Source organism: Chenopodium album, chromosome 3, assembly GCF_948465745.1.
Source record: "Chenopodium album chromosome 3, dcCheAlbu1.1, whole genome shotgun sequence".
In the NCBI taxonomy this organism is placed as follows: Eukaryota; Viridiplantae; Streptophyta; class Magnoliopsida; order Caryophyllales; family Amaranthaceae; genus Chenopodium; species Chenopodium album.
Genome location: NC_137836.1, coordinates 1,403,825 through 1,423,586, shown reverse-complemented (window position 1 = coordinate 1,423,586; position 19,762 = coordinate 1,403,825). Strand labels below are relative to the sequence as shown.

The following is a 19,762-nucleotide window of genomic DNA, read 5'->3' as shown; positions in this document are numbered from 1 at the left end:
AGGGAAAAATGAATGTAAAACATTGATGAATGGAGAGAGATTCGACCCCTTAACCAACCAACATATAGCAAATCAATTGCACTCCTTAGTTACCATTGCAGCAACTTACCAATTCTTGAAACAAAATACAGTGTAAAATATATATACTTCATTAAAACAGGCTATTTTATAGAATTTTTTTTTTTTTTTAGGGGGAGGCACGTGCCCCCCCAGGTCCCAACGTGGGTCCGCCAATGGGAGGGGGTATGGGTATCTCTACCCGCACATCCCATTTGTTATCCATACACTTAATTGGTTTTGATAGAGGGAAATTCACCCAGAAAGAATAAATAGAAAATCATATTTACGAGTATTGTATTCCTATATTTGTTTCAAACTAATGTTATTCTCTCTATAAATACTTCCTTATTTTTTTATAAGATGCATCTCTTTATATAAAAGTTTCAACTTGGATGCATCACATTCCCTTTGTCAATAAGTTAACCTCTCTCATATCACATGGACCCTCTTTATTTTTTTTTATCTCCATCTCTCTCAACTCTAAAAGTTGCCTACAAGTTCGCAATTTCAAAAGTGATGCATCTAAAAAAACGGAGAAAGTAAATGTCACACTTAGACTTTTTTGCACTATTTACATTAACCAATGTTAGTGATCTAAACAAAAACAAAAAAAAAATTATGTGGGTATTTGTTAATTAGAATCGTCTCAATGTATTATTTTAGAATACCAATCTTCTATTATTTATAGATATTCAATTATATTTTTAGTTAAATTTTAGCATTGGCATACGTGTCTGTCAACTTGTGTATTCATTTTGAAACAGAGGGAGTATGCTATTGGAAAAGGATTAGATATTCCAGAGTATTTCTCTCAAAATCCCTTTTTTCCTTTTTTAACTTACTTCCTTTCATGAAACTAAATTAGAAAATTTAATATGTTTGTTGAATCATAATTTCTACAAATACCACATAATAACCTAATCATTAGGTATGTACAAATGAGAGTGAGGGATAGCTCAAGTGGTTAGAGCTCCCCTCCCGGTCCCAGGTGATCTTAGGATCGATTCTCATCACCCGCCCTTGTGGCTCTCTAAACACCAAAAAAAAAATTAGGTATGTACAAATCTCTTGTGATTTCTGTATTCCAATAGTGTCCCTTCTAGCCCTGATATAACCTACATTGAGAGGCTTACTCTGTATATTGATCTCCTTGTTTACTTTAGGTTTTTCCTCCTTTCTCAAATGAAATAGAGAACCTCTATTTATAGAGAGAGAGACACTAGGGTTAATTAGAGTTTAACCCATTTACAATAGTTTAACCCATTTTAATAGGTTTTCACTATTAAATAAACAAATTAGTTAAAAATAATTAAAATGGGCTAATTTAATTTATTTCACCCAAAATAATTAAGTTTAATAAATAATCAAATAAATAGGAGTCAATACTTTGACTTTTGACCCATATAATATCCGATGTGGCACTTATATAAAAATTTTAGTGCCTACACGTGTATCTAAGTATCTTCATTTAAAAGAATGTTTATTCTTATCTGACTAAATTATTCTTGTTTTATTTTGCCTAATAATTCATGTGTCCTCTCTTTACATGTATGATTTTATTTTAACATTATAATTAAATGTTTTTCCATCTATTTTCCTTTCCTTTTCTTCCTCTTTCCTTTTTCCATCTAGTTTCCTTTCCTTTAGTAGGTAAGAAAAAGAAAATAAACCAACTACTAATTCATCGAAAAACTTTTTAATTGCTTTCAATAAATGAATCACATCTTTAAAATGCTGGTTATTCTGTTTGGTTTAATTTCTTATTGGAAATTTAGGATCTCATAATCTCCGGAATAATCTAGAAAACCATATAGTTACTCAAAAAATTATTCATAAGTGGATTTCAAGCCAAATTAGTACTAACTCACACATTCTTGTTTCGGATAAAGTTTTTTTTTTATCAAAACGATCGTTGATCAAACCTGCTAACTCATCCCATGCCTAAGTGGAGCAAAAAATTAATAGTAATTGTTGTTTTGTTTTGGGTTTTATTAACAAAACAACGAAATAAAGCATCAAAATGTATATTGTTAGGGTATGAGCACACAGCGAAAATGTAAAATAGAAAGAGAAATTAAAGGTAAAATGTAAGATAAACAATAAAAGGAGACACGATTTTTAACGTGGGAAAAAATCTCTAAATAGAGGTAAAAAAACCCACGATGACGAGCACCAGAAAATTCCACTATAATAAAATGAGAGTACAAAGTTACCCCAATAATACGGTATTGAGATACAACTCTTACAATTAAACTCTCAAAATAAAAGAAAAGAAAATAGTGGAATAAATTACAACGAGGAGATTAACTAGGGAGACTAGTGTAAATGGATGAGTAATTTTGTGAGTGGGTAAATTTGTGTAATGGAGGTTGAATGTATATTGGTTGGATGTCTCAATATGAGCCAAACTCCAACTATTTATAGTTGGTTAAGTCGGTGGAAATGGATGCCCCAAAATGTATGAAGAATTCTCTAGATTTGCTTGCATGATAATATTACTTCTAGAAAGTTGACAATTTTCTAGAATAATCAACATAATTGTAGAATATTTGACATATTATAGAAGCAAGAAGAATTGTGTTAGGCTTCTTCAAAACTTGGTCCATATGAAATTTTGGGCCACATCTAACATATATTGGTTTAACTCTTTGTTACTCAACCTAAGAAGTGGATTTCAAGGAGATACATATCAATATATCATGCACTAGCTAGGCACGTAACTCCTGAGGAGGGAGAGGACCTTCAACAGTCATGGAAATCAACTCTTCACCTCTAAGGATGACAAGGCCAAGGGTACGACGTTCTTCTCTCTCTTTGCTAGGATTGGGTTTGCTAGCTTTTGTCGGAGGCAGCTTCCGAAACTCCTCACAATCGCCGAGGACAACATTCATGTGACGATCAAAGGCCATGAGTTTCCCGACGAGTTGACGCCCATCTTGCGTAGTGACCCGCATGCGATGATTAATATTCTGGCGCATCTTCGAACCCTTAGCCTTAGACATCGACATGTTGGTCGATTTTTCTAAGCTCTACGCACCAATATGACCTGCACATATGCCTCACATCCTTAGAATAGGAGCTGAATTGAACTGAAATTATTAGAGTTGAACTAAACTGAAAATAATCGTATCAGAACAGACCCTTAGTTATCTATGTAATACTAAATGCACTATCACATAATCACGTTCAACAAAGCAAAAGAAGAAAAAAAAACACAAACAATTAAGAGATCAAGGCTTAGGGTTTAGGCAAGCTCGACTCGAGCTTGAAGCTAAATGAGCCTCGAATAAAAAGCCTTAAAAATCTTCCTCGCCCTAAGCTGGTAGGCAGTAGGCTCAATTAGGGTCGAAAAATGCAACTCATAAACAACCAAATTTGAACCAATAATTATCAAATTAATATAAAAAAATCACATTAAATTGTTCTAGCTTAAAAATATCAACTTAATTATTGCACACATCAAAATTGCAGCGACAAATTTGCACGTTATATATTAATATTTCATATAGCTTTAGTAATAATGAACGATAGTTCAAGAATCCTCCTAATATGAGCCCTAATATTTTTTTTTAAAAACCCAAACCCTGAATTGACTATACTAATAATTAGATTAGAAATAATGGTATGAAACTAAACCCTAGATTGTGAAAAAACAACATACCTCAGAATCTGGTTCAATGGGATAGAGAAAGCTCAGAAGGCGCTTCAGTGGCTGTACGGCAGTACGCTTCAATGGAGGACTGAAGAGAGAGCGCCACGGTGCCAAAAAAACTACCAATGTACGTAGTTTGATTCATACTCCTTTCATTTTTTTTTTATAGTGTTTCCAATAAAACCCTGTTCTCTTCACCTTAAAAAAAATAATATTAAGTAAAAATGATTTTAGTTCAGTAAAAATAATTTCAGTTTAGTAAAATTAATTTAAGTTCAGTAAAGATAATTTAAATTCAGCAAATATAATTTTGTTTCAGTAAAAATAATTTCATTTCAGCAAAAATAAGGTGAAGAAAACGGGGCTTAATATTACACGGACTTACTTTAATTTTATTGCAAGTCGGTCCATTTAAAGGTTATTTTAACAATTTTTACGGTAACTTTAGTTCTAAAAGGGTAACTTTTAATTTATAATGAATTAGATTGTATTCTAATATGTAATACGAAGTATACAAATTAAAGATAACTTAAAAACATGTACTTTTAGGGTAACTTTTATCCGTCTTAGAATAAAATACTCTTTTTCGGCCTTAATCATGAATTTGTGTATACTTTTCTTTTGCGGCCTTTTTTTAATGTCACACTTTTTTTTTTTTTTTTTTGAACGGATAATGTCACACTTTCTATTAGAAAACAATTTCATTTAAATATTAATTAATTCTCTCACTTCGCATGATGTTCACTCATACTCAAAACTACTTTTATTTCTTTCCCTCTCACATCCCTGAATTTTCAATAACATATTAACTCCACTATTTTTCTTATAAAGTTTTAAAATCCCATATTCAAATCGATTAAGTTGCCTAAAACTATGTATTTCTATAGTGAAACACTTAAAAAGTAATCGGATTAAGTAAAAAAAAACCAAAAAAATAAAAGGATATGAATCAATACTTTGGCATACGCTCTTATTGACTACTCGGTCGTAGATATTAACATGGCGGTCCATACATGACCTATACGTCTCCTTAAGATCAGTGGTCACAAACTCACAACTCCCGAATTTATCAACATCCAAACAAAACTTCCATTCATAATACGTTAGCAATAGATTCAGAATTAGTTATGTATACAACGTTAATTACAACAAAATCTGCAAAAATTGACACGTAAATGCCCAAAATTTAGCAAAAATAATCCCTTAGCATTAAATTATAGCTTAACAACGTCCAACTACCTAGATCAACTCTATAAAACCATGCACGTAGTTACACTCATACTACACAACTTCATAGAAAAAAAAAATACAAAACAATCAACAAGAAAAAAAAAGAGTTGTGAAAATGGCTAGTGTAATGCTAAAGAAGTTGGTATGTTTCGTGATGGTTAGCATGGTGGTGCAAGCCCTTGTCATGCCGAATAGAGTCGAGGCGGCCTTGACAACATGTGGTGCTGTGACCAAGTACCTAGGACAATGCATGACGTTCTTGAGGGGCACGGCTGGGGGTGTACCGTCACCTAAGTGTTGTGCCGGAATTGCAGGTCTTAAGGCCGCGGCTCAAACCACGGCTGACCGTAGGATGGCTTGTAATTGTATGAAATCAACAGCATCTAAGACTAAAGGTCTAAACTATAACCTTGCTTCTAGACTTGCTTCTCTGTGTAGGGTTCCCGTCAGCTACTCCTTTAACCCTAAAATCAACTGCAACAGGTAATATACTTCGTATTACAATTTTTTTTTTTTTTTTTGCAATTTAATTTGTACTCCCAACTTGTTTTCGTATATAATAAATTTAACAAGTAAAATAAGCTATGTTTAAAATTATATCGATTTCAAAATGCTAATTCAATTTCAAATATAAAAACTTTTTTGACACAAATTTCAAATATTAATTAACTTGCACATATCACTTTATAGGATCATCAACAAAATAAATAAACACTCTACTAGGTAATACGAAGTAGATATTACTTGTGTAGTTGTGTCATAAGATGGACATTTTTTTATATACAACGAGATTTTAAACATACTCTACTATAGATTGATATTCAATTAAGTTATCAATCAATTTCTTAAAATTGACCCTGGATCAAAGGCATATTAATATTTCCTAACGAATGGAGTAATCAATAATCATAATTCAGTACGTCTTTTTTATTTTAGTACCGAAAAAAGTGAGTAATTTAAGGAGTATGTACCATTTTTTTTCATGTTTTGCAGCATACAGTGAAGCCTTGTGGAAGAATAACCAGGAAAGAATTAAGCAGGGAAATGAAAAATAAAGCAGTCTTGATCGATGTCTCATCATAGTGTTACTCTAGTTTTGTAACTCTAGATATGCATTCATGTATGAATGATGCATGTCTGGCTTATATGTATTTTCAATAATCTATTATGATGTGAAATCCTTATGATTTTATCTACATGAGAGGTTATTTTTCACTTTGTTACATCTAGTTTTGCTTAGATGTATCACTATATGATATAGTAGTATAAAGGACTTAATAAATCAGAATTTGAAGACAATAATTCAATTCTAAGTTTAATATGGGGAAATTCAATTTAATACCTAGCTCCTAAGATGGGGTTCAATAAGCTTGTGGGATGGACAAAGACTGTATCGCGATCTTAACTTCTGTTGCACATCAAATTCGGAGATTATATTGATGCACTGCTGTAGAGGCTGCAAAACTTGGCTGCAGACTAGTATGCCTAAGAACAATAATGCCAAAATAAAGGCATCAAAGAACTATGATCACATTGTTATTATGACAGTTACCCTTCAAAGTTCACAGCATATACCCCTTAAGCCCTCTCAGAAACTTTCCTCCAGTCTCAAAAATACTGCAGATCTGCAGCCTCCAATACATATTTTGATGCACCAGTTGATACAGTGCAAGGTGCAACCATACAATTAACATCTGCATGAACCTCTTCACTAGTTCACTCCAACAATGTGATTAAAAACTATTTTTATGAGGTGTACGAGTGTTACCTACATCCGAGATATACCATCATGACAGGTAAATTATCAACTCAAATATAGAGCTTCGGCCTTCCTTGCAAAACATTACGGAGTAACACAAAACCATGCGCCATCTCATTTCCATCTCTCTATATAATAATGGCTTAATTATATGATCATATTCCTTAAATAATTATCATTTTATCAATACACTACTTGTATACTCATTAATGACTAATAATGGCTGAATTATATGATCATATTCCTTAAATAATTATCAATACACTACTTGATATAGTACTCTCTGATTTACCAAGAATAGACCACTAGACCCAAATCCTTATTCAAGGACGGACTTCCTCTGCACCATAAAGGTTTTTTTTATCATGCATCACAAGTTCACAACTGCCTGCAATTACCTGTGCTTTGTTAAGAATGGCTATCGACTCATTGACCCCAAAAAAATGGCCAAGACCCTCAGACAAAATCTAAAGCTTTGATATGTACTACGAATGTTGAATTTCCTTTACTCATCAGGGTTTACAATCTTAATTACAAGATACTCCTCTTTTCCTTTTCAAGTTTTTTTTTTTTTCCTTTTGGTTTTTAGTTTACATAATTCTCATTTTTACACTTAACATAAAACTATTATAACAAAAAATGTAATGAAAGTAAAAATCAAGACGAATTTTATAAAATCACACGTATTACAATGCTAATAACGAAAAAGTATGAAGTGAGTAAACTAGAAAAAACACAGGGAGTATATGCTTGTATTTATCTTTATAGCTCTCTCAATGTTTCAAGTTTCAACACTTGGAATCATAAATCTACAATTTTTACTTTCACAAATTTCTACTTAATTGAAATAAGAAGTTACATCCAAAATTGGCAAACAAACAGAAAAGGTAACAACATCAACATTAGAAATTTTGTAATATTTCCATTAAAGCTAGGGGATTTTGACACCAAGCTTGCATTTCAAATTTTTTTGATGCGTCTTCTCAGTATTTTTCCGTTGAAATCAGCTAAGAATGCCGACTTCAAGATGTTAACTACAAGTTTCCTATATTCAAGTTCATCCAAAAAGTTTTATTCGACAGACAAGGACACCAATATGGATATACACACACAAAACAATTTCTCAGCATTAAATTTGATCAACCCTCAAGTCCCCAACCACATCAAACTAAGCCAATTTTCTATTATCATGCTGATGTATATATACACATACATTTCTAGCATCAATTTTTTAAACCAGTTCCAACAGCAAAATTTTGTACACTAACCAGAAAAAATGGCAGCTATCTCACTTCTCAAACTAGCCCGCGTCATTGTGGCCATCTGTATGGTATTGGGAGCCACCTCCCGTGCAACAGAAGCAGCTTTATCATGCAGTGGAGTTAGTGACACTCTGTCACCCTGCATGCCATACCTGAAGGGCAGTGGCCCTACCCAGGCAACTCCATCAGAAAGCTGCTGCGCTGGGGTAAGGTCACTCAAGGCCACAGCCGAACAAACAGGTGAGCACAGGGCCCTCTGTGAGTGTATGAAATCAACTGCAGCTAGCATCAAAGGACTCAACAGTGACCTTGCAGCTAAGCTTCCTGCACAGTGTGGGGTTAGCATGTCTTACACCTTCAGCCCCAACACTGACTGCACCAAAGTGTATGTTTCATGTCTCTAAACTCAAAGATTTCTTAAAAAATTTTGCTTGATTAGCTGTACAAGACATCTAATTTCTTTTGTTGTCTTATGTTAATGCAGAACGGGTTAGAGCTACAAGGAAGATGGAAAAAGTTTCACTAATAAAGTTCGTGGATGAGACTCTACCTAAGAGTCTCCTTGTTTCATTGTAGTGAAGTTTATATTTCTCTGTACTGGAGTTTGATGTCCTAGAAAACTTATTCTAACAATAAATTGCAGTTTGATGGAATCAAAATGATAAATTGACAACTTCACACAAATAAACCTTCTAAATCCCTGGCTGATGAAATTGTTCCACTTTACAAATAATGTAATGAGATTTTAGCCTTAAAAAACGGATTTCTTCAACTCTAAACTACGCATTATGTTATCAAGACCAAATAAGCATATCATAGTCCTCTTCAACTAACAAAGAGGCAAAGAGTGTAAATACGATCTCAAAATTGGCCCCAATTATTGTTCATAAAGACTCCAAATGATGACACAAATATAAATACACACATGAATATTAGAAAATTTTCTTCAAATTATATACACTAGCAATGCTACTGCAACTGCAGCTTATACAGACAAGGCTATGTAACAGAGTTTTTCTAGACTTTCATACATCGAGTTTATTTTCCTATAGATGATGTGAAGATAAAGGAATTTTCCTATAAGGACTACAACAGTCTCTAATTGTTTAACTCGTAAATTGGATCACACTCTATAAACTAGTACTTACAGCATGGGACTATAGTCACTATATAATGCAATCATACCAGTACACATAATTACTTATACCAGAGAGCAGAAATCAGATGTTGAATGTATGCACATTTATCCAATGATAAACAATCAGCTGATGCCCGCTTCTATGGCATAGGAATTGAATTCATCTGCCAAAACACAGTAATAAGATAATGAGGGGAAATGGTTCACATTGCTAAGCAGATGACAAAAAACTGACTACACTATAACTTTACCATTTAACTCCATAGCAGTTCATATATCAATGCACATCTTATCTTGTGCCCATAAATATTTGTTTATTCATAATCGTATTATAATATGCTGAGAATAACCTAAACCCTCTTGTATTCACATATGCAAGGAGAAGGAAAATAAGGAAGTTACTTATGATAAATGGAGAAGATTTCAGGAGTTTGTTGTGTGTGAGGGGAGGAGATTGCATAATTAGTTATGCTTTTTGCTAGAAGAATCTGTAGTAGCACTAATGCACTATTAGAAGTGGTTTAGTGGTTTAGTCTGTGTAATAAGGTATTCAGAAAGATAGTGAGGAAATACTTTGGGAGACTTCCTACCTCTTGGAGTAGGGAATTGTGTTGATTGGATTATCCTGACTTGATCAACACTACTATCAGTTGCCTTAATTGTGTGCTTTAATTTGATTCAGTGCCTAATCTATCTGATTCACAGCATAATGAACTACTATTAACTAATTGATGAAGAATAGCTGGCGGTGGCATTTAAAAAAAAAAAAAGAAGCAAGCCTGGGACTCAGCATTAGACACACAAGGATATTATTAGTGCATGACTTCATGATCTTACCGAAAACAAACAACTTCCGAAGCAGCCTAAACTCCACCAAAGTATTCATCAATAAGCCTTTCTATATTATCAGCAAGTGCAGGAGGAGCCCTCAAGCGTTGGTTATCTTCTTTCAGCTCAGCATTTTCCTTTCTTAGGTCTTCAATTATCTTCCTCATAACAGCATTTTCTCTCTTAAGTTTCTCATTCTCCAAAACATACTCTTCCTGTACATTATTAAAATTGTCAGTTAGAAGTTTGAAAAGTACCACATTAATTTGCTTTAAATTTACTTTGTTAAAATCATATTTCCAATCTATAACCTACTCCTTCAAAAGATGACAAATAAGATCATAGTACCAATATATAAATTGACAACTTAACAGTAATCACCTTAGCATTAAGGGATGTCTCTGCACTCTGGTCCTCTTGCAAACCATACGATGAGGAACATTCCGCATAATCTTCAGTCATCACTGACACATCCATTGACTGTCTAGAATCCTCTGGTAAGTCTTGATTATCATGCTTGCTTCTTTCTGCACCTTTGTCTGGCTTCTTATCCAATATAGCATGTTGGCTTAAACTCTGTTTAGCAAACAAATAAAAGATTACAATTTAGCAATAAAAGTCATTTCAGTAGAGCTAAAAACCTAACATCACAATTGTCCACCAGCTGCCAAAATTCAGATTTCCTCTACAATTCTCATAATCATGCACACATGGATATTTGTGCATGCTTAACAACCTTAGGTGGGAGACCAATTGCCGCAGATGTTGTGGCTCTTGTTCTAGTTGACAGAACCTCTTCTCTCTCGAATCCTTCTGATGATATTCCTGATATTCCAGAATTCTCTGGAATATCAGCTCGCTGATCATGCTTAGGTGGGAGCCCAATAGGCGCAGATGTTGTGGCTCTTGTTCTAGTTGACAGAACCTCTTCTCTCTCGCATTCTTCTGATGTTATTTCTGATATTCCAGAACTCTCTGGAATATCAGCTCGTTGATCATGCTTGCCTCTTGCCACCCCTCCCTCTGGTTTCTCATTTGACAAAGTCTTCTGGCTTAAACACTGCAGGGAAATTGACAAAAGAATCAAATTTCAGCCCAAAATGTATCATAAATTGAAATAAGTTTAATCCCACCCTGCCAGTATTGATCAGTAACATGATACGGAGTAGTATGTTTTCTTTATTCATACACATAAGCAGATAATATCCCTGAAAAATGTGTCTTTGCATTCCAATCAAATTCCAATCTAAGTTGCAGGCTAGTTTCATCATGTCTAACCTTTGATGGGACCTCTTTTGTCTTAGATGTTGTGATGTTTGTCCTAGTTGAGAGAATCTTTTCTCCTCCTGCAGCTTCTTCAGTAAGTAGCTCTCGTATGTAATCATTATTCATCTCAGTTGCTGTTGGTTGCAGCTTCAATATTACCTGAAGGTACAATGTTAACAATCTTAACACCAATGTGCCGTTGAAAGTAAAATACTAGTTCATGGAAGATTGAAACTTCTAAATAGTAGATATATAACAACTAGCAATGGCATAAACCAAATAGAATTTCCTCACCTGATTCTCTTCAACCTCATTGAACTTGGAAGTGAACCAATGCCTTGGGCTGTTACACCTACTACTTTCCCAACGGCAAGCTCGAGGGAAGTCCACCGAGCAACTAATCAGAATTGGACGCCCAATGTCTATATGTTCGTAGGACCAAATCTGCTTACATCAGAAAGTTGAAGACCAAATCCTCATTAGAACCAGAAAGTCTATGTGTGCAACTGCAAGTCAGATACTTAAAAAATGGACAATTCCAGTAGTTTGTAAAGCATATGATAATGTGTGTTATTAAAGCTTAACGGTAACATCACTAAAAGCATATGAATTCAAGCCGGCTATCCAGCATAAAGATGACAAGAACTTACTTGGAGAAGAATAAGGCAACCTTCAATGCTTTTTATTTGTTCCTCTTTCCTTCTAGATAACCAATTGAATAGGTCCTCAACAACAGCTCTACCCCAAGCATACTTGGACACTCCCTCAAGGTCTTTAAGAAAGGACAGATAGCGCGAGTCTAGTTTAGCATTTGAACTTGGGAAAAGAATCGTCCCAAACATAAATAGCAAGAAATTCCTTACAAAATCTTCACTGGCATCATCACCAAGGGATTGTAACCTTCCCTCAATTGCAGACATACTGATTTTTCGATTAATTATGGTAGCTCCATACTCCCTTTCCATTTCAGATAATGGATCTTCTTCACTCAAACTTACAGGATTACCAACAGTACGCAACCCCAAGATCAATGCAGCATCCATATCAGTAATGGTAAGCTCCTTATCATGAAGTACAAATGCCCTTTTCTCACTGTCCCAACGCTCCATCCATTCAACTAACAGATTTTTTCGGAGGGTATGATGAGGAACGCGTAGCAAATTCCCAAACCCAACTTTTTCAATAGCAGTTCTCTGATCATGTGTTAACTGTTCCACTTTCTTTACAAATGAGGACATCGAAAATTTGGTGGTAAAGTTCCCAGCCTGCCAACAATAATAAGAAGGGGCTTCATCTTGTTAAAATCATACAAAAAAAAGAAATTCAACACATCAAAAATCTTAGTTCTCAATCTATCTCAATACTTAAAACTACACATTTCCTCCTATAATATAACTAAGACAAATTTAACAAAGCCGTAAACTCAAATTATTTGTTCCAAGCTTCTAGGAGTTCTTCCTATTTTTTTAACAAAACCCACAAATCCTTAAGAATAAAACCTTTTTATTTTTTTTCTTTGTCATACATCCTTTGATCTTCAAACCATTGAACAGAGAACAGACTCACCCTTCTCACATTACGCGATTTTCATCATACACCCGGGTGTAATTTTAATTCGAAACATCATTCACATACTCATATTCCATTTAAAGTTAAGTAAAAGGCAACAAATCATAAATTTTTTTTAAACACCTTCCCCTTTCAATAACCTTTCTAAGTACCTAATTACTTTATTTTTCAACAAAAAGAAAAAACCTTTTGAATTTTACACATTCTGACATCACATTGTTACATGAGCTACTACATTTCAGCAAATTATTTTTTTTAAAAAAAATTAAGTAACATTCAAGACAAACTACTACTCATGTGAAAGTTCATAGGCCGCTTCGAGCCCGTGTTCAAATCCCGTCTACATCATTACCCTTTATCCGAATTCAAAGTACATAAACCAATTTCTAAACAGGATACACCCGAAACAACAAAACAAATTACATTACTGAATTACAATGCAAGAGTAAATTAATAACATATTCAGAATTATAAAAAAAAAAAAAAGGAAGAATTGATGTACCGGATTACGGGTTTCTTCGGATTGAGGAATAATGGAGGAAGATCTTCTGGTACTTATTTTGTTAGAGTCGAAATCAAGAGAACTGTGAATAGAAACCGCCATTGTTGATCTCCTTGTGCTGCGTCTCATGATTGCGAAGATGAATTGTTCTGAAAATGGAGGAGAGAGAAAATGTTGTGAAGATGAAAGAGGAGAGAGAATGAGGAAGAGGAAGAAGAAGAGTTAAGCTTGCGAGGGAAGCTTTGAGTGTGAGTGTGTGAGTGAAGGTAAAGAGGCGTCAAACGTTTTTAAAAAATAAATTTAAAAAAAAAAATATTATTATTGGGGAAATAAAATAAATAAATGGGTAAAGCGGGAAATGGATAATTTAGGGAGGATTATTTTGAATTGGAAAATTCTACATTATAACCCGCTACTTTTTGAAATTCTACGTTGTGCCCCTACTTTTTGAAACTTCTACCGTGTAACCCCAAGGTATAGTAAGTAACTCTGTTGTACCCTTGATGCTAAATCACCGTTAATATAGTTCCGTTAGACATAAAAATTTTATTTAATTAAATAAATAAATAAATGAAATATATTAAAAAAAAAAATCAAAACACCAAAACCACCCCATGGTCAGCCCGTTGCCACCGCCATCCCATCACCCTTCCCCCGGAGCGCCGGCCGCCTAGATTTCTTCCCCTCCCCCGACGTTCGCGTTGCCCCGACCACCTCCCCTTTCCCCTTTGAATCACCCACCACGAAGTTCAACAAAATCTCTCAAATTCCAACCCCCAAATCCCAAACCCTAACCCTAACTTTCAATTTCCGGCAGTAGGAGGCTAGAGCGGAGAGAGAGAAAAGGAACAACAGCGGAGGCTACGGCTGCGGTGAAGGGAGATGGCGGATCGTTGATTTCCGGCGATTGAAGGTTATTTAAGGTGTTTTTTCGAGGGGGAGGGGGAGGGGGAGGGGTTACAAGTGGTTTTATGGGGAAAGGGGAGGGTCATCGGGGCTGTGCAGTCACCGAGGGAGGGAAAGGGGGTCTGAGAGGCGTCCGACGTTCGAGGGGACGGGGGTAGGGCTGGCCGTGGGTTGCAGCGGCTGGTTGTGGGTGGTTGGATTGGTGATTTTGGTTTTTTTTTTCTTTTTAATTTTTTTTAATTTTTTTGGGATAACGGAACTTTATTAACGGACACTTAACGACAAGGATACAGCAGAGTTACCAATGAGACCTTAGGGTTACAGTGTAGAAGTTTCAAAAACCAGGGGCACAGCGTAGAATTTCAAAAAGTAGCGGGTTATAATGTAGAATTTCCCTTTTGAATTTAATGTCTTAAATAAGTGGTTATCATTGTGTTAAGATTCTTAATAATGATTTATTGAACAATATATCAACAAGCAATACTTTGATTGAAATACATGTTATGATGTCAATTGTCAATGCATAATTTTGAATATTAATATTTACAATTATAAAATTTTTAATAAATATTTTAATTTTAATATAAATAAATAAACACTAATCTAGAAACATTTTGCATGGCAACATATATATATATATATATATATATATATATATATATATATATATATATATATATATATATATATATATATATATATATATATATATATATTATGTGAGAATTTTTCTTATGTGAGAACACTCTTTATGTTCTAAATTTTTATTCGTATGTTCTAAATTTTAAATTTAATGTTCTAAACTTTTCCTTAGGTGTTCTAAATTAAATCAAATGTTCTAATTTAGTACTCACATGTTTTAAACCATAAATTAGTTAAGTTTAATATCATAAATTTGAAATAACTTGTTCCAAAATTTTAACTTATATGTTCTAAATTTTAAAATGTGTGTTCTAAGATTTTTAATTATATGTTCCAGATTTTAAAGCGTATGTTCTATTTTTTTACTCATATGTTCTAAATTTTTTACTCACACTTTCTATATTCTATATCAGTTTGTTCTAAATTTTTATTCACATGTTCATAATCTTAAATCAGATGTTCTAAATTTTACTCATATGTTTAAAATTTCATAAAGTATATTTTATAAATTTTTAATCACGTACTTGTTCTAATTCTTAAATCAAATGTTCTAAACATATTACTCACATAGATGTTCTAAATTATTACTTAGATGTTCTAAATTTTAATTTCAGACACATGTTCTAAATTTTTATTCGTATGTTCTAAACTTTTACTCACATGTTCTAAACTTAAAATCAATTCTCATATAAGTATGAATTCTCACATATGAACCTATTCTCACCGGATCCCTCCCCTATATATATATATATTGCAAAAGTTAAAGTGTTGCAATTATTATGAAACGAATGGAATATTCATTACACCATTCATTCCAAGATAAATGAATGGTACGGAGTATTTAGTGCACCAATTTGATTTTGATACCATATTATCTATATAGGAAAAATGCTTCAAGAAAAAATCTATATAGGAAAATACTATTATACTTTAGTACGGAGTAGTATTTAAAAACATAAATCGAAGTTGGCACATGTCATCCTTCTCTTTCACCTTTCTCTAAAATCATTCTATTTCTTTAACCCATTGCCTTGTATTTTCAATAAATTCTCTTTATCTCCTCATTTATTTCTCAATAACTCTTTCTACTTATTTTGTAATCTCTATTTTAATCAACTAATTAAATTTCTTAAACCTTTTCCTCTTCTCCCTCCATCTTTCAATTCAATTTATTCACATACATTTATCATTCAATTCATTGACCTTATCTTCCCTCTCTTCTAATACAAATACAAATTTTCAATAGCTTTTTTCACATCACTTAAGTTCCCAAAAAATATAAAAATTAGAGAAATAGCTCTCAAAATTCTAGCTAAATTTTCTACAACAATGAAGACGATGATTGAAAATGAAAATATTAAGGCGACAAAAAAGGATGACTTGAATTTATCTAGAAAAACAAAGAGTTTTGTGTAAGAATACTATGGAAATTTCGTACGATGATGTTAGTTGCATGTCATATGATTTTATTTTCAAGATATAAAGCGCACTATAAGAGAAATATATTGATAAAGAAGATTTTCATAACTTCATATTTGATGTAAAAATGTAAAATTATACTCCGTAATAAGTGTTTGGTATTTAGTTTTTTTTGTAATACAAAATGTATTGTTGATTAACGATCACATAAATAGAGATTCGACTTTACAATTTTAAGCCATTTTTTCAGCAATTATTACTACTTACTCATAAAATGTAATTAATGTCAAAACATGATGAACTGAATTCATTCAAGTGATTTGTAGGGTTTTAAATAAAACTAATAAATTAACCACTACCCGAACATAGAATGGGTCCAAAAAGTTTACATACAACACTTTAACCAAATATCTGTGTTATATATATTTGAACAAACATAGCCACGTGGGTAACAAGTTAGAATAGTCTTGATATATAGTTTTTCCATATCAAATTTTTATAATTTTAAATTATTATTGATAATTAATATAATTAGTCAAAATATTCTGTAATACTTGAATATTTTATAAATTTATACGTATAAATTAAGTTATTTTAATTATTAAGTAACCTTCCTTATCTACGTAGTTTATTTTTGGAAAGTTTGAAACCTTATTTTAAATCTTATAAAAGTCTTGTTTATAAACTATAAATACTTCTTATACCCTAATTATATTACGTTTGCCTCGGCTTACCCCAACTCTGTACTCTGCAAAAATTGAGTTTACTACTTTTGCCTTTAACATGACGATGCAAATTATCATCAATTGGATTTTCCAGAATCAAAGTCAACTCTTGTGTGTTGGTGCGCATGAATAAGCATCTCATATTCATGAGATTTTATTATACAATGTGAAAGAAAGTGTGATGTTCTCCTCGTCAAGCAAAACGAAGACTGTATGTCCGTGACGGTAATCACACTATCAATAATCTTGTAGTCGTATGTTTATATTTTGTCTAGTAATCACACGAATCTTATTTCTTGATTTTGTTTGATTATAAATTGTTAGTATTGATTGTACTTCGTATTGTTATATGTAAATTTTATTATTTGTGAATTATATATGATCATGATTTATATGTATATGATTAGTGTGTGGTATTATATGATTTAATTGTCGCATTGATTGATTGTGTTATTTTTAGGGGTTTTTAATGTTGTTATAGGGAGTATTGTTTTATCGAGATTTTAGGGTTGTTAATGCAAGGTATTATTTTTCGGTACTAGTTTTATTTCCCTAAGAGTTGAGATGTTTTTGAGTTGAATTATTATATTATTTGGGAACTCGTGCCATTGTGGAGTTATTATTATTAATTTGTGAATGGTTATTTGATCGATGTATGAGATCAAAAGGTTGAGAATTATTATTTTGTTATTGGTTTGAGGCTCAGCGTTATAAACCTTAGTCATTGGCATGTTGTTAAAGAGATAATGATCATGAGTTAGGAATGAAGTGCAATATTTATTTATTTATTTTTCTATGGTCCCCTACAGTGAAAATTGGCCCGTATGTGGTCTGGTGTAAGGTGTTTTCTGGTTATTGAGAGTATTCAAGTTTTTATACTTGTTGGTTTGTTATTCGAAGTACCCATGTCCAAGGCTAGGTATAGAACAACGAACATGGCACACTTATGGGTTATATGAGTTGATTGAGTAAAGGTTCGTATTATTATTCGAGGTTGAGTTGATAAAGGTTATTTTTCAGAGTACAATGTGTAATGTAGTTTCGAACTACATTGTTTAATTGATCTAGTAATGTTATTTATTATATTATACTCTATATTCTGATATGTGGTGATTAATCAGCTTTTGCTGCCGTGTGTGTTGTTTTGTTGTGCTACTTTTGTTTGCGGCCATGTCTTTTTCTTATGGTGGTCCTGCGGCGATCTATTTTGGAATTTGTCCTTAATGGTGAACAGTCAAGTTGTTTAAGCAGGTTGATCAAGTGATCGTAGTTAAAAGAGCTCAAGTGATCGATTAGTTTGTTTATAACAAGTTTATAAAGTTGTATAAATAGCTCACCTAGTTTATTGGGTTGTAATTATTGGGATTTTGTAAGCCTTAACACTTGACAGGTTGTCGAGTGTGGCGGTAATACCTCCGATTTAGGTGTATGCTTCCGCTATTTTATTTAAAGGTTGTTTATTTTTCCTTTATTTATTGTTTATTATTAACTAGTAAATCGGGGGTGTTACATATTCACACCAGTAAATGTGTCGGTCTAACTAGTTAAGATTAAGATCAAAATATGTACTTCCTCTATCACTTTAATCTTTACAATTAGATCATTTTTTCCTCACAATTTAATTCCAAATGTAAAGACTAAAAAAGTGACATACAATTGGAATAAATTTTAATGAAAATAAGGAAAGTAAGTTTTTATTTTTTATTTTTTTATTTTTTATTTTTATTATTATTATTATTGACATCTCGGGGAAACAAATATGCTGATAAAGAAAAGGAAAAATTGCCCGGAATAATCCGACCTTTTGCCCGTCCGCTGAAAATAATCCCACCTTTGGATTATTTTTTAATAATCCCACCTTTATACCCATTCCGCTATAAATGGTCCCATTTTACTTGGAACCGGTTGAGCAGGTAATTTTTTTTTTTTTTTTAAAAGTAGAATTTACACGTGTTGCTCCTTGATTAGTCAAAAAAATAAAAATAAAAAAATAGTAAAAAAAAACCACCACCGCCACCTAAGCCACCCCAATTCAGCCACCACCACCCAACCTAAGCCCTAGAACCACTATCCCACCCACACCTGAAACCACCAAGCTGACCGGAATCCCACCGAGCCAAGCCAACCTAAACCCAATTACCCATTAACCCAACCCCTTAACCACATTAACCATTTAACCTAACCCCTCCTCTGTGGACGACGACGACGACGCGGGTGGAAACGGTGGACGGGGGAGACGCGACGCGACCAGAATGGGATTGGATGGGGGAAGTCGGCGCGTTGGAGCTGGGTTTAAGGGAGTTGGTGGGTTTTTCGCGGACGGAGCCTGGGTTTAAGGGCTGGCTTTTCACGGGGGTAAGAGTGAGGGAGAGGATTGGTGGTTCATGGGAGGGGAGGGTAAGCCGGAGCCGCGTGAATGGGGTTGGACGATTGGGGGTTGGCTTGGTTTCGTGAGGATTCGAGGGTGGTTCATGTGGAGGTTCGTGAGGGAGGGAGGGGTTCGAGGGTGGTTCAGGGAAGGGGGTTCGATTGTGGTTCAAAGGAGGGGTGGCAGGGGAGGCCGGCGCGCCGGGATTGGTGGCAGGGGAGGCCGGCGCGCCGGATTGGTGGCAGGGGAGGTGGTTTGGGTGGTGGGTGGTTTCTAAATTAATTAATTATTTTTTATTTTTTTTTTAAAATTTTATTTTTTGGACTAATTGGGTGCCGACACGTGGCTAGTAACTTGCTATAACAAGTTAACTAACCGGTTGGGACCAATAAAAAAGATCGGGGGGTAAAGGTGGGATTATTAAAAAATAATCCAA

The 19,762-nt window shown here is 33.7% G+C and overlaps 2 protein-coding genes across 2 annotated transcripts; one reads left to right on the top strand and one right to left on the bottom strand.

Moving 5' to 3' along the window:
• The first annotated feature begins 7,878 nt into the window (after positions 1 to 7,878).
• LOC145610098 (non-specific lipid-transfer protein-like) lies at positions 7,879 to 8,631 on the top strand. The gene is made up of 2 exons (XM_081665362.1): positions 7,879 to 8,348; positions 8,448 to 8,631. The coding sequence occupies exons 1-2, from the start codon at positions 7,978 to 7,980 to the stop codon at positions 8,455 to 8,457; spliced, it is 381 nt and encodes a 126-aa protein (XP_081521488.1). The 5' UTR covers positions 7,879 to 7,977; the 3' UTR covers positions 8,458 to 8,631.
• A 145-nt stretch (positions 8,632 to 8,776) lies between these two features.
• LOC145610087 (uncharacterized) lies at positions 8,777 to 14,163 on the bottom strand. Its single transcript, XM_081665353.1, has 8 exons — positions 13,267 to 14,163; positions 11,846 to 12,460; positions 11,490 to 11,639; positions 11,208 to 11,354; positions 10,666 to 10,989; positions 10,311 to 10,505; positions 9,939 to 10,144; positions 8,777 to 9,265 (listed from the first exon to the last, which is right to left on the bottom strand). The coding sequence occupies exons 1-7, from the start codon at positions 13,393 to 13,395 to the stop codon at positions 9,965 to 9,967; spliced, it is 1,740 nt and encodes a 579-aa protein (XP_081521479.1). The 5' UTR covers positions 13,396 to 14,163; the 3' UTR covers positions 8,777 to 9,265; positions 9,939 to 9,964.
• Positions 14,164 to 19,762: the final 5,599 nt, after the last annotated feature.

Coding starts and splice junctions, on each gene's coding strand:
- LOC145610098 (XM_081665362.1), top strand. CDS start 7,978: ATGGCAGCTATCTCACTTCTCAAACTAGCCCGCGTCATTGTGGCCATC.
- LOC145610087 (XM_081665353.1), bottom strand. CDS start 13,395: ATGAGACGCAGCACAAGGAGATCAACAATGGCGGTTTCTATTCACAGT. Junction 11,355..11,489: donor ATGAGGTTGAAGAGAATCAG/GTGAGGAAATTC, acceptor TTGTACCTTCAG/GTAATATTGAAGCTGCAACC. Junction 10,145..10,310: donor AGACATCCCTTAATGCTAAG/GTGATTACTGTT, acceptor AATAATGTACAG/GAAGAGTATGTTTTGGAGAA.